The sequence below is a fragment of the Elaeis guineensis genome, chromosome 9, assembly GCF_000442705.2.
Source record: "Elaeis guineensis isolate ETL-2024a chromosome 9, EG11, whole genome shotgun sequence".
NCBI lineage: Eukaryota > Viridiplantae > Streptophyta > Magnoliopsida > Arecales > Arecaceae > Elaeis > Elaeis guineensis.
This window is the reverse complement of record NC_026001.2, coordinates 2,612,653-2,626,672: the sequence shown is the minus strand read 5'-3', so window position 1 is coordinate 2,626,672 and position 14,020 is coordinate 2,612,653. Positions and strand designations below refer to the sequence as shown.

Here is a 14,020-nt window from a genome sequence, read left to right as displayed (position 1 = left end):
AGCGTGTATTTAGAGAGATAATAAAATTTTAATGTGTGGACGGAACAAATGCAGTATAATGCAGCTCAACTTATTATTTGTCATGTATGCATAAGAAAAGCTTCTACAATTACTCAAATTTCAAAATAAGCAATATGAAATACCAAAAGATTCAAGGTAGCCCATGCATGGTTTCCTTCTTTCTCTCTAAAAGTCTAAATTTAATTGTACATACTATTCCATGAATTATAGGTCTTCTGGTTGATGGGGCTAATCAGTATAGATGCTTCATAAACTTATTGCAACAAATGACAGTTCGTTGAAGCATCCTAGCATCTAAGGGCATCATCCACAAAAGACATTAAAAATTTAAAGGATTTCAAACTTATATTTAAGAATATTGTGGGTGTGCAGTATTCAACATGGACAAATGTCATCCAACTTTTAGTTTAGTCTCATTGAGTAACATTCGGTATGGAGAAATTCAATAAGCAGTGAGAAGTAAGGGTGGTGGAGGTGGTGTGTGTGTGTGTGAGAGAGAGAGAGAGAGAGAGAGAGAGAGAAGAGCCATCTTTTAGATTATGGTGGTAAGGGGAAATTTTATAACCATTACGGGAAAGTGCATGTCAGCGGTTCTGCTTGTCCGGATGGAATAGCTTATCGACAATGTTAGGTAAGGGGCACGATGGAATGTAACTTGTATCTTTTTGTGGGTTCAAGAAATTAAGCTTAATTTCATTTTCCAATTCAACTACGTAGTTTTCCATTGCACTCATCAGCTGTCTTGCTCTGTGTTGCTGGCTTTGGCTGTTTTACTTAATTGTTACTACAGAGATCAGTTTTCTTGCATGCTTTTTCATGTATTGAATTTAAATGATTTTTGAACAATAAGAGATGTGATCTTTGAAGAAATAGTCACATTTGCAAATAAGAAGCTTTCTTATCTAGCAAGATGCACATGCAAGTTTCATATGGACATGTTTATAGAATTTTTTTCTATTTTCTCAACTCATCCTCATCAAATTATGTAGTATATGCATGATGCAGCATAAAAATGATCTTTAGGACCATGTTATGTGGCTTGATCTTTATAGAAGTAAATTGTGCCACCACCATGATATTCTTGTGGTACATGTATTGCTTTAGTGAATCTGCGAATATTATTCTGATGGTTTTGTACCAAGGCTACCATTTTCTAGAAGATCCTACACACTTGATTATATGTCCTTTTTTTTGATGATAAAAGCTTGATTATATGTCACAACACTTCAGTACAGTTATCTTCTTGGTGAGTTTCAACCACTGTGATCCATTGATGAATATTACATAATTGTTGGAACAGAAAGTAATCACGAGAAAAATTTAACAATTTTTTGGTCAATTCCTTGATGAAGCTAACATCGGATCCGATAAGCTGGAATTGCCCAAGATATGTTATGTAGGACAGCATACAAGGATCATCTGAATTGCTGTGACAAGCAGTCTTGTTATTAACATATGACAAATGCATTCGAGTGAAAGTTTGTAAGGGTAAGATGATGCCATGTCTAGATACCATGACACATTAATGGCCATGTAAATTATCCATAGAATGTCATTAGCTAGCTACAGAGGTGCTTTTCCATTAACTGGCACTACCAATTGACTAGGAACTTCCTCAGGATTCAAGGACCTTCTAAATAAGCTGATAACCATTTCTGCATTCAGTACTTTTTCTTTTCTGAGGGCAATATAAGTTCAGTTGAGAGTGATTATCCCAACTATGTACAAATTCAGTGGTGCTGCAGTTTAGCATGAAACAATTGATACAAATGCTATCGATTATGGCAAAACATAATCACATTGGAGAAAAAAATGTTTGATGCTAGAGTCATCTGCCCATATTGTCCTAACTTCCGAGGAAACCATTTCATTGATTGAGCTCTCTTGTAGGCGAAGTGCACTAGGCTGATTGTGAGAAGGGGATAAAAAAAGACAAATTCATGATTCACCATAGAAAAGGAAGTGCTACATAGAGGGTTTCTCTTATGACCAATGAAACTTTCTTCCAACTCGCCCAGACAAAAATATTTTTATTATGCTGAACAGGAAAAATTGAAAAATGGCAGGTGGTGGTCAGACCGTCGTATGTGAAGGAATGTAACTTTATTAAATTTAAAAAGGGATACTTGAAAAGAAAGGTGAAATGATACAAAAAGAAAATATAATAGCTGGTATGCAAGGGTAGAAGGATTTCTGAATAGTAATCATATCCAAAGACAAGGATATTAATAGCTAGGCAAGCTATTTTATTAGCTAGCAGGTTGTGCAGCAGGCTTGTCCATCTAAATGAGAAAAAAAAACCAAGGAGAATTGCACTGGGGCTCTTTGAACACTAAGATCTTCATATTTCCTATTTAAAACAAGAAAGACATGGATTCGTTATAAAACATTTGCATAAAGAAGCATAAAAAGCTCTTCTCATGCATTATGGAAATAAAAATCTAGTAGTTCCTTGAAAGAGGTTTTGCTCACAAAAGAAGAAGAAGAAGAATACAATAAGGAGAAAGCAAATAAAGCAATAAAATTATTGATAACATTTGATCTTCTTTTGATTGGTAGAGAGACATTGCAGAGTCAAAATGGATGGTGTTCTATTTCCAGCAATGGTAAATTGAATACCATACTGAAATGGAATCCTGTTTGTATTGATGACAATTCTTTGCAATAGCGGCTCTACATCAGCGCCAAATAGGAAAAAAAGAAACTACATGCACAGATTGCCATGGACAAGCCTTCTGATTCACCTTCTGACAAATGGTATTGCTCTTCAGATGTTACACATGAAGAGCAATATCAAAATGCAGTTGTGAAGTCATTCTTGGTGCAAGCAAATCTTCTTTACCTAAGGTTCTTTCATTTATTTGTGCAATTTATGAAGATTATAAACAAAAATTAAATTTTATATTCACATTTTCCCTTAAAAACTAAGGCAGTCATCTGAGAGTTGTAGATCAATGTTAACTAAAAATTGAATGCTTGTTAACTCATGAAAGCAGATGAGATACCAACAACCTTCAACTTTACACTATGTCACTCTAGTTTCCGACAAATTCTCGTCAATTTATCTCACTCATCTTATGACAGGAACGAACAAGTACAAGAGAAAAATATGAGAAAATATTATAACCATATCATTTATCTAGGTGATGGGTAAGTTTTCACTGCCAAGTTAATTCAATTACAAAAGATAAAAAAAAAAAAAGAATAAATGAGGGAAAAAAATAGAATGCTGGCATTGTTGGTCAGTGAATGCAATGTTGAGTGATTCAATAAAATAAGCCATATCACTACAAAATCCCATCAAAAAATCTTTTGTTCTTTACCCTTTTTTTGAGAACAGGGGAGGGTTTTTGCTTCCAAAAATCAATAGAGCTCCAAGTATTATTACAAAGAACTTAATGGCGAGTCTTCTGAAGTTGAGTGTGCAATGAAAATTTGTAATTCAGCATAAATCAGATGTGCCATAAGGTTTCACTGTCTCTCCAACAACCAAGGAAAGAACAAAAGACACAAGAAAGAATTTGACCATTCTTAATGGCTTTCCTAACCATGGCCTTTCTCAAGAAGAACAAAGAGTAGCAGACTAGATAGACTAGTGCAAATAAAAAATGTTTATAGAAATAGGATTATATTGAGGGTAGACACTAGATCAATACATACAACAGAGATATCTTATCTCTTTTGAGGGTAGACACTAGATCAACCCATTCTGACAGTTTGCTGGCCTAATAAAATTCATCATAAATTAAGAATTGACCAAAGAATTGATAAGTTGGATTAAACAGACCTCTCAAAATAACAAAGGAGAGGTAAGTCCACCATCAATTTCCTAGCAGCATAGCGGGCAGCGAATCAGTCCATTCTCATTGCATTGTCCACACCTCACCATCTTCTTCTGCTCTTTTCCCAACACCTTGCAGCTCCCATTGCAATCCACGCACATTACAAATCCCACCCCTCCACAACCCTTACACCACACCTCTGCCCTCGGGATGCCGTCCAGTAGTAACCCCAACTTGCCTTCCTCTTCCAACTTTAAGACCTCTGCGGCGCCACCAATCAACCTTCCCTTAACAAAAAGCACAGGGACTCTCACCTCCTTGTTCCCCATCAGCAACCTCAGTTCCTCTCTATATCCCGAATCCATCGAGATGTCCCTCTCCACAGTCTTAACATTGTAAGACTCGATTGTGGACCTTACAGCATTGCAATCTTCAAAGGTCTTCCTGATCCCCCTTAGCGTTGTCGTATACAAAACCACAACGTTCTCGCCACCAGTTGGGCACTTCTCCTCAAAGGACCGAAGCAGCAAATCTGCATCATGGACTTTTTTATCTCTTCGAACGGGACATACCGTATTCTTGATCTTTTCCCGCTCTTCATAGTGCTCTTTTTCAAAGGAATCAAGAAGCTCTGGATCAAATAATGGGCTAAGACTCCGTCTCGACCCTGAAACTCCAGAATCTCTCCCTGATTTTTGGATCTTGGCATTGATGGGAGTGATCTTGTTCGGAATTGCTGAATATCCAGACCATTGCATATTTTCAGAGGAACTGAAGGGTCTCAAGATCCGATTGGAATCAAGATCCGACCTTTCCGAACCCTGGCCGAGTGGGCTATTCTCCTTCCCTACACATTTCTTCATCTGCTTCTTGGGTGATGCCGTGAACTTGGTCGGAGAAAATAGATGCACCGAGGCATGCAGTTTCGTGGATTTCTTCAATGAAGACCAAATGGGTATCTCGCTATCGAGATCCCCCATCAGTTCCCATGCATTTATGATCTCTGAGGGTTCTTCCTTAAGAACCCTTCTCTTGGATGGAGTGATGATAGGGGGAACGGAAAATCTCTTCCATTTCTTGGTCGCAGCCTCCTCCTCCTCCTCCTCCTCCTCCTCTTCTTTCCCCTTGGCTTCATTCCTGTCGAGATTTAATACTCCATAGGTGCTCGAAGTGAGCGAGACAACGTGGTTCGGGCAATCGCCGGCGGCCGCCTTGCTGCCATAGAATCGGATCTCTCGATCAATATTGGTTGTAGCCAGAAGTTTGGAGGAGATGCAACCCATCTTCTCCGTTTTACCTTTTGATCTCTCTTTCTTTCCCCTTTTTCTTGGGTACCCACTTTTTATATGTTCGAAATGTAACGGTCATGGGGGTTGTCCTTCTTTTATTATTTATTAATTTTGAAATGATGCCGTCCAACGGTAAGAAATTTCTTGGTTTGGTTTCTCGGACCGACGGGTTCCAAATTCCAACGGGCTCGGGTCTGATCGCTATGAGGCTTAGCACAAATTATTAGTAGTTTCGGTCTGCCATTGCGTGTGTGCTAGTATAAGCTGGAAAGGCTTAATCTTAGGTCTAGCCTGATATAATAGAATGAGCATTGCGGCAGAAGCTGCTGGCATTAGACATTTGGATCAATCCAATATAGGATGGATATGCATGATAAAATATGATGATGCCCATTTGATATGTACATGCAAGATCTCGCTCACATTGGAAGTGTAAAGTGTGACCAATGCTACATTGTATGGCACTGGCTGATCAAAAGGTGCAGTTCCAATAGTGGTGTTATTTCATTATGCCAGGCTCCTGTTAAAATCGTTAATGCTATTTCAAATTAATCTTCCAGATCCTAGAGCCTTTTTTTCTAAAAAGTAATGACATTATTTTTCAAATCACTATTTTGTCTGTCAAAAATTATTTCAAGCGCCTATACAATTTTTATTAAATAACTTTTTTAAAAAAAAATATTGCTCTGAGGATAAGACTTCAATCTCAGTCTCTTGGTACAAGTCACAATTCTATAAGTTTGATTAGCTGGCAACTTCACCCAAGACTTGTGGGATGTTTGATGGCATATAGCATATCATAAATGATCAAAAGTTCTCGAGCCCAACAGCCTTTACCTCTTACGTCTTCCCCACATCCTATCGATTAGAGCACAACCAAACTTTTGACTTCTAACTAAGCCAAAGGGAATGACCTAAAGCTCATGTCCTGTGGACCAGCTTTGTAAATCTCCGAAAGCTTACTAACAAAATTCTGAGACAACCAAATTGCAACATATCGAGTTAAAACTAAGGAAACGAAAATAAGCAAATCCCATTTTTTTTCCTCGTCCTTTTTGTTGCAGGATTTGAATCCCTGTCAATCAATTGATTGTCCACGCAACTAAAATTGTAACAAGATTTGGGTGCACCACCATCCTAACTCTGGTAGAATCATCACCAAGATGTCAAAATATTGAATGCCAGCATGTGTGTTCCAAGATTCGGAGCCCAATCAATGAGTAGTTGCACTTATGCAAAAGAATAAAAGAGAAAATAAATCACCCATCAGCCCACTCAAAGATATTACTTTAGAATTGTATACTATCTGGAGTAGATCAAATGCACAGTCCAGAATCTAAAACAAATACCGAATAAATTAAGCCAAAATAGTGAAAGTAAAAAAGTTTAGAGGAGAGAAATAAATTTATTCAAACAAAAATAAAAAGTAAAACAAAGAATTTGGCTCCCTCCCATAAAATATCTCACTAAAGACATCCCACACCAAAAGAAAAAATTTCTCTTCAACTCTCTTCATGTAATTTTCTTCCAAAGTCATACTTTTTTCTCCACAAAAATGTCATCATCTTGAAACATCATTATTCCACTTCAACTAAAAACAAGCTCAAGTATGTTAAACCTAAGGTGTAACTTAACTTAACTTAGACTAGCATTAAAAAACAAACTATCCTAAACAGAATCGGAATAGTAAAATACGACAAATGAAGAATAGAATCATGACAAGCAATAGACTTCCAATGGTTGTCACTTTCAAATTCTTTGTAACAAATGGATGGTTAATGTCTCATCTTATGTGTTCCTTTTTTTTTTCAAAAAAAAATTGAAACTATTGGGATGATGATTAGTTTTGAAGTCCTTGGAGAGCAAAAAGAAAGGAATCAACCTTAACATACATGCATATCTATTTAGATGCAAGCTGAAATTGGAAGTCCTAAAATGGATCCAGATATTAGATCTGAGAATGTGGAGCTGGGGCATGATTTTTCCTATTTTTCCTCTCCTTGTGGAAGGGATTTGATTTTGATGACAGCTTTTGGGCCCTTTACATGGACCACGGCAATTTGGGACGTTGCGCGCGTCCCTTTCTTTCCTTGAATAATTGAGAATCTATTCCTAGACTCTTGGGCAATCTTCTTCAATCACTATTTCTGAAGGACTTAATTCTGAAGGGAGGAAGAACGATGTTGTTTTCAATGCTAGACACTGACGTTGGCATGACAGGAAGTCCTCGTTGCATCCAATGAACCATACTCCCTTGTTAATTATGGAAGAGAGATGAAGAAAAATTGAAAGTGACCGCTTGTATGCGACTTTTCTTTTTCGTTTTTTGCCAGTAAAGCCGAAACTTTATTTATACTGAGAAGGCAGATACAATTTAAGAGTCAAGAAAGCAGGCTAGGAGACAAAAGAGTAACCCATTACATGTAGCAAAACTAAGAAATTACAATAGCAGCATATAATCAGCAGATACATTCTAACAGCATAAAAATTACAAAAACTAGATAGATGAACAGTAACATAGTACCAAGTGATTACAGAAGGTATAAAACCCAAAACAGATACGTCGAGAATAAAAAAGAAGGTGAACATTGAGTAACCGGGAACTGAGGCTTGTAAAGTGGATAGGCAGAAAAGGCACTTGTATCCTGTAGATTTAGACAAACATGAAACAGTGATGTAGTTGAAACAGTGATAAAGGGCATATGGTAGGAAGTAGCGGCAGCAACAAGCTTTTCTTCCCATTTCCAACAGAGTATCTTCTTTCCCCCTATTAAATTCCATGAGCAGTGTGCAGCTATAAAAACATGTAGCTTGTAGACGGCAGTGACCATGCTGAACTAATAGATAGTGGAGACTATTAAATAGGTCCCTAAAACCGGTAACCCTCTAGGTTCTTGAATACCTAAAGAAACTCAATCATTTAATTAAAATTCTGACTATTTAGCTTTAACATGATAGTTCATCACACTTGCACACAAGCTAGTTGCATAGCACTGGCATTTATTTCCTAAGTTCACTAGTCTCTGCTCTCTGACGACCAATTGCTTGCTAATCATCGTTACAGTAGGTATGTATAGAGTGTATATTCTTATATGGAAGCTGAATCCACTTCTGTAATTTTGAAGGATCCTTTTCATGTATATTCCCTGTTGCACAGCTATGTTTAATAAAATTTGGTGACTCTATGTAAATGCACAGAGTTCTCCTCCGTTTGCCCAAAAAAAAAAAAAAACAAAAACAAAAACAATAGGTGCATACCAAAACCACGTATTATGTGGATATGGAGGGCCCAGATTGCATTGACTGCATTCCAATCAATATTGCAGAATTCGTGCTGCTATTATATCAAATCTACCTGCCACATCATTTCTTAGATGTTTATGATTGTTTTGTTGGTTTATGATCATATTTTGCTTGCATTTATTTAAGATTTGGAACCTAACTCTTGTTTCAGTGGTGGCACGTGTATCATATTGGGTTGAACGACGGCTTCGACGGAGCCTTATGAACTTTCACTGGGATCAATAAAGTTTCTAGAAGGGACGAAAAGTACCAGACATGCTGCTGCCTCGTGCTCTTTAGCTGGTGCCCCTGCTGGTGAGAAAGAGCTCTGTGGGTCTCTCCTTTACCCCTTTTAAATTGCTTTAGACTCTTCTCTTGGATGACTTGTTCTCTGTTCTTTATTGACATGTTTTGGTTGTAGGGTATGCTTCCTCTACGTCAGAGTTTAGGTGGGATAGAGGAAGTAGCATGGTGCGGCTCCTTTATGAAAGACTTGATCGCGAGTGATTTCCTTGTCCTAATTTTAATCTCTTAAATACACATCTCCTGAATTTTTGGTATGAAAAGCAGCGTACCATGTAGGTTTTAGAACAAACGTGATGTATTCCTTGGTTAGATGTCGTCCACGCTTCTTCAGAGTCTACGACAGTTGAATACATGTGATGATTTACTTTTACTGAAAGAACAATTAATAGTTAATATGGATCTCTTTGTTTTAAGAACAAAGATAGATGACAGTGTATCTTATTGAATTGACTTTATAATTTCAACTACCAACAGCTTGTCGACAAAGTAGAAGTTTGAAGATTTCAATAGTTAATGCGGGTGTCTAGCTGTTAATTTAAGTTTTGGTGAAGTTTATTGGAGTTGCATGCATTCATAAAGCAGATTGCCTCAATTGGATGTTTAACTATATAGAGTAAAACAAATGCAACTATTTCAGTAAAAAAGTTCTATATCAACAAATTTGATAAGCATTTTCTTCCAAAAAAAAAAAAAAAAAATCGATTAGCATTAGCGAGTAGCAAGCACTAATTCTTCAACCTAGCTAGTTTAATTTCCCTGCAAGTAGGCAGTGGTCTTCCATCCATTATTCGAGCAACAAACAATAAAAATTTCCCCCATTTTAGATGCACGGTATGTTTTATACTCAAGAAATAAGGAAAAACCCAGAGATTCTCTCTCCATTCTAGATAACTCATTGTTGGCTAAATTGGATGACATATAGCCAATAAAGGTAGTAGACGCTTCAAACTTATACGGACTTTTTTTTTTTTTCAGCACCATAGAAAATGGGAAGAAAACCAAATATGGATAGATAATTTTGTGTGATGTTAGCAAGGAGACTAGGGGCCACACGATTCCTAACCCTCCTCCCACGGATACGCACAGTAAAGCAAACAAGCAAACAGGAAGCGGGTACGGGAAAGAAAGATACCGCGCTTGTCGTGTCCCCACGGACAATCTTTGGAAGATCTCTCCATTGACAAAGAATTGCGCGTATATGTTGCTTAGTCAAACTTTAGTGTTACATCAGAGGGAGCACATGCCGGAGAAAAAGGATTCTACGGTCAGATATTGCAGTGCCGTCTCAGTTTACCAAAGCGAGCCGACTTTGTAGCCCCACCTCAAACCACTTTGTTTACTTTGTGGTTTGCGACGAAGACTTGTGGCAGGTGGGTCAGAGACGGCGTTGCCCTGCCCTGACTGCCAGGGCCTCCCCATCCGGATGGGTTACAAATCGATGTGCTGCCCGCGGTTACGGCAAGGGCAGGGCATTATTTTTACTTTTTTTTGGGTAGGAACTGGAAGGGCTTTATTTTTTATTTATTTTTTCTCAGGGGCAAAAGCCTGAAAAGTTACGGTCTTAGAAATCCAACGGCACCCGCATCAGCGTTTAAAATGAGACCGTACTAGTTTTACCCAGAAACAAACAAAAAATTGTGATTGAACTATGACGTCAGCCACTTGACTTCCTTTGTGGAATCTATGAGTCGTCTTTTATTTTGGTAAAAATCTATGAGTCGTCTTTAATTTGTGTTTCTTCTGATGTGTTTTTTTTTTTTGGTAAACTGCTATGTTGCTAATTAACTAAGTGTTAAGCAATGAAACTATGGGTGTTCAATTACTTTGCAACTTATTCATGGTAGTCAGAGAATCAAAATGAGGAAATCTAAAAAAAATGATGTTGAAAGAAAATGTAATAATGATATTGAATGTCTAAATACTATACATTTTCATGGCACATGCCTCATATAAGAAGCAAAAATGAGACATTGCATTGGGCACATGAGCTCCAAAATGTTCTATGATTTTCCTCCTTTTTATTGGTAAAGGTCTACTGGACAGTTGACCATATGCTAAAGATTTTATATCTTTATCCATCTAACTATCAGTGAAAACAAGATTCCACCAGAATCACTACACAACCAATAAGAAATTTAACTACTGATATCATCAACAAGTATTATGATTCTTAGAGCCATGCAAGAATATTTAATAGCAAATTTAGTGGCATATAAAAAATTGAAGGATTTTTCAGAAAACTAAAATATAAATAGGAATTTCCAATGCTACTTGCTACTTTTGGTGGATGACTCTGAGGACTATAAGTTTATAATATGCAAAATTTCAAATCATTAAAAAAAAAAAAAAACATGCTAAACTATTTTGCAAAAAAATATCTGCTTGGTTTGTTATCACTGAAGTGCTGCAACAGTCAGCTGTCATTCTTCACATGAAAACAATAAATGACATACAATTATCATGAATAAGACATTTGGATATGCTTAGACCACAACATGAAGCTAGCCTGATCAATACGCAAGAAGTCTCGATCAATTTCGCTGGAATTAGCAACCAGTACAACTCCAGGCCAGCGTGCATCTACACTACTAGTTATATTCATCATCAGGTGGCTTTAAGAAAAGCTTTCAAATAATACACTCGCAAGAAATGAGATGTAGATTTCCACCTTAAATTATACTTAATAACCAAAATAATTTTTTCATGGATGAAAAATTCATCCCGGTATCAAGGAAAAAGGATTATAATTAGTATTCATTCCATTAATCCCGGCATTCTCCACGGCTAGTGTCGGCGAGCGGCTAAACACTCATCCACCGTTGCACAGGGGGACCACGGGACGTGCAGCCTTGCCCACACCGCCCGCCGGCACACCGAACCCATTTACGCGACGACGCTCGCTGATCAGACGGCCAACGACACCCGGGGCGCGTGCCAAGCATGTCTGAGCAATGACGTCGTCCTTTAATAAATAACACCACCCTTTACGACTTCAAATCTCCACCCAAATTTCCCAAAAGTACCCCTGTATTCTTTAAAACTACGACCCCCCTCGCCCATCCCACGCTCCCACGTCTCTCTCTCTCTCTCTCTTCTCTAGCCTTCGCATTTTTCTCCCTCTAGTTCTTGATTACGATCAGATGCATCAGGTGTGCGGTGGAGGCGGCGAGGGCAAGGTCGCCTGCGAGACCCTTGCCGACGGTGGAGGCCGGCCGGAGGCTGCGGCGACGGAGGACCCGGACCTTCCGGCGGAGTCGGTCCGGGTCCGGATCGGCGACGAGATCGACTGGACGGACTTGAACGTCGTTTACGATCGGGACGATTCGACGAAGGGAAACACCAATCCGAAGTCGCAAAACTCGAACGGTAAGCCGCCGAGGTCGAATTCGCAGCGGTTTTCCGGGAATTTGAAGACGAAGGGGCCGATCCTAGGGCTGCCAAACAAGATCCAACATTCCGGCTACCTCGGCCGCAGTGCGCGGCGTCCGGCGAATGGAAGGATCTTTCCCAAGAAGAAGCCGCCCGGTGGGGGCGGCCGGAAGTCGGCGGTGCCGGAGGAGGAGCCGGGGTCGCCGAAAGTGTCGTGCTTCGGGAAAGTTCTCTCCGAGAGGGAGCGACAGCGATGCCGACAGCAGGGTCAGCGGTCGACTCCGGCGGCGGCGGAGGAGGGGGAGGAAAAGAATAGCGGGTGCTGGGCGAGCCTTGCGGCGGTGTTCAGATGCGGTGGGGTAGAACGGGCAGCGACGGTGGAGTGCGTGGAGGAGTCGGCGGCGTCGCCGCCGTCGGGCGGAGGTGCGGCGAAGGGGAGGGGGCTTCCACCGCCGGAGATGGCGGCCCCGGGGCTAGGGGAAATGAGGCGGTTCGCGTCGGGGCGGAGGCTGGCGTCGTGGGACGGTGATTTGGATCTGGAGGCGGATGACGGGGGACACGTGGCGTGGTCTGGGCCGTTGGATGGGGAGGGGATGTGGGCCCGGCGGTCGGTGGGTTCGTTGGAGGACGCAGACCGGGACTGGGAGGGCGACGGTTCGGCCTCCGTCTGAACAAGGTTACGGTGGTCCATCCGCCGGCGTACTTTAATCCTTCGGGTGTTTTGTTTCTTTGATATGAAATCTCTCTCTCTCTCTCTCTCTCTCTCTCTCTCGATCTGTGAATAATTAGATGCTTGTGAGAGTGGTTGGATTGTTTTTGTTATTCTTATGGACGTTTCTTTTGATTTTTCCGTTTCTCGGCTGGTGGTGTATTTATTCTCATGAATTGAAATGGAGAGGATTTTGTATCCACTGAATATACATATGCTAGGATGTTTCCGGGTTGATTTACATTGGATTGTCACCAAAAAAAAAAAAATGATGAATACGTATATTTTATACTAAATGGGCTGACAAAGGCAATATGCATATTTGATACCGACGAGGCAACAAGAATTTAAGGTGAGAGAGCATATACGGATATTAGGGATAATTATTTTAAAAAGAAAAAAATTGGAGGCTAATCTTCATATTTCTATCCTTATTCCTACCCTATCTCTTGATTCTAACGAGAATTTATTATGAATTATACTATTATGAATTATTTCCTATACTTATTGCCTAAGTGTTATACAAGAATGGTGCCCCAAATTTTCAAGTGTAACTCATTAAGCTATCAACAAGTAGAGATTCTTCTGCAGTTCTATTAGCAATTAATTAGGCATTATATGTTGCAATAGTAACTAACAGATAATGGAGAATGTAATTACTAACTTGTACTCAATATTGCTTGACTATTGGTACTTTCCATGGGTGATGAAATGGCGTTTGAATCGTGTCCACACGTATGAGATGCAATGCTTTAGTTTGTTGGCGTTTCACACGGAAAATAATGTCTTGTTAATTATTTCCAGTACATAAAACTTATATTGCTATAATATTCCTAATAGCATTTCTTTTCTTTTCTTTTTTAATGTATGAGCGTTTGCACTATAAGCTATAAGAAATATTAAAATCGTTTTTCTGAAGATTAAATTGATAAGTTTTTTGAGAAATAATCGATTAGATATACTTTTTTGGAAAATAAACCATTTCCACCATTCTATATATAGGAGAAGGGAAAGGAATGTTTTCAGAGCATGAGACCTCCCTCAATTCTCACACACTTCATAGCTATTTTATGGAGGGAGGGGAAAAAGAACATCTATTTTATAAAGCGAGGAAAGAGTAAAATTTAGAGAGCCATTTTATAAAGGAGGGAAAAAGAACTAATAGCAGAGCCACCTTATAAAGGGGGAGAAAAGAAACCATGGCCACTGGCCACTAATAGAGGTGCACCTTTGAGGCTATTTCAATAGCCAAAAACAGCTAA

General features: G+C 39.2%; 2 protein-coding genes across 2 annotated transcripts; one reads left to right on the top strand and one right to left on the bottom strand.

The window, feature by feature from the left end:
- Positions 1-3,462: 3,462 nt before the first annotated feature.
- Positions 3,463-5,111, bottom strand: LOC105052120 (uncharacterized protein At3g28850). The gene has a single exon (XM_010932830.4). It carries the CDS (start codon positions 5,084-5,086, stop codon positions 3,851-3,853), a length of 1,236 nt encoding a protein of 411 aa, XP_010931132.2. The 5' UTR covers positions 5,087-5,111; the 3' UTR covers positions 3,463-3,850.
- A 6,446-nt stretch (positions 5,112-11,557) lies between these two features.
- LOC105052121 (uncharacterized) lies at positions 11,558-12,960 on the top strand. The gene has a single exon (XM_010932831.4). It carries the CDS (start codon positions 11,821-11,823, stop codon positions 12,718-12,720), a length of 900 nt encoding a protein of 299 aa, XP_010931133.1. The 5' UTR covers positions 11,558-11,820; the 3' UTR covers positions 12,721-12,960.
- Positions 12,961-14,020: the final 1,060 nt, after the last annotated feature.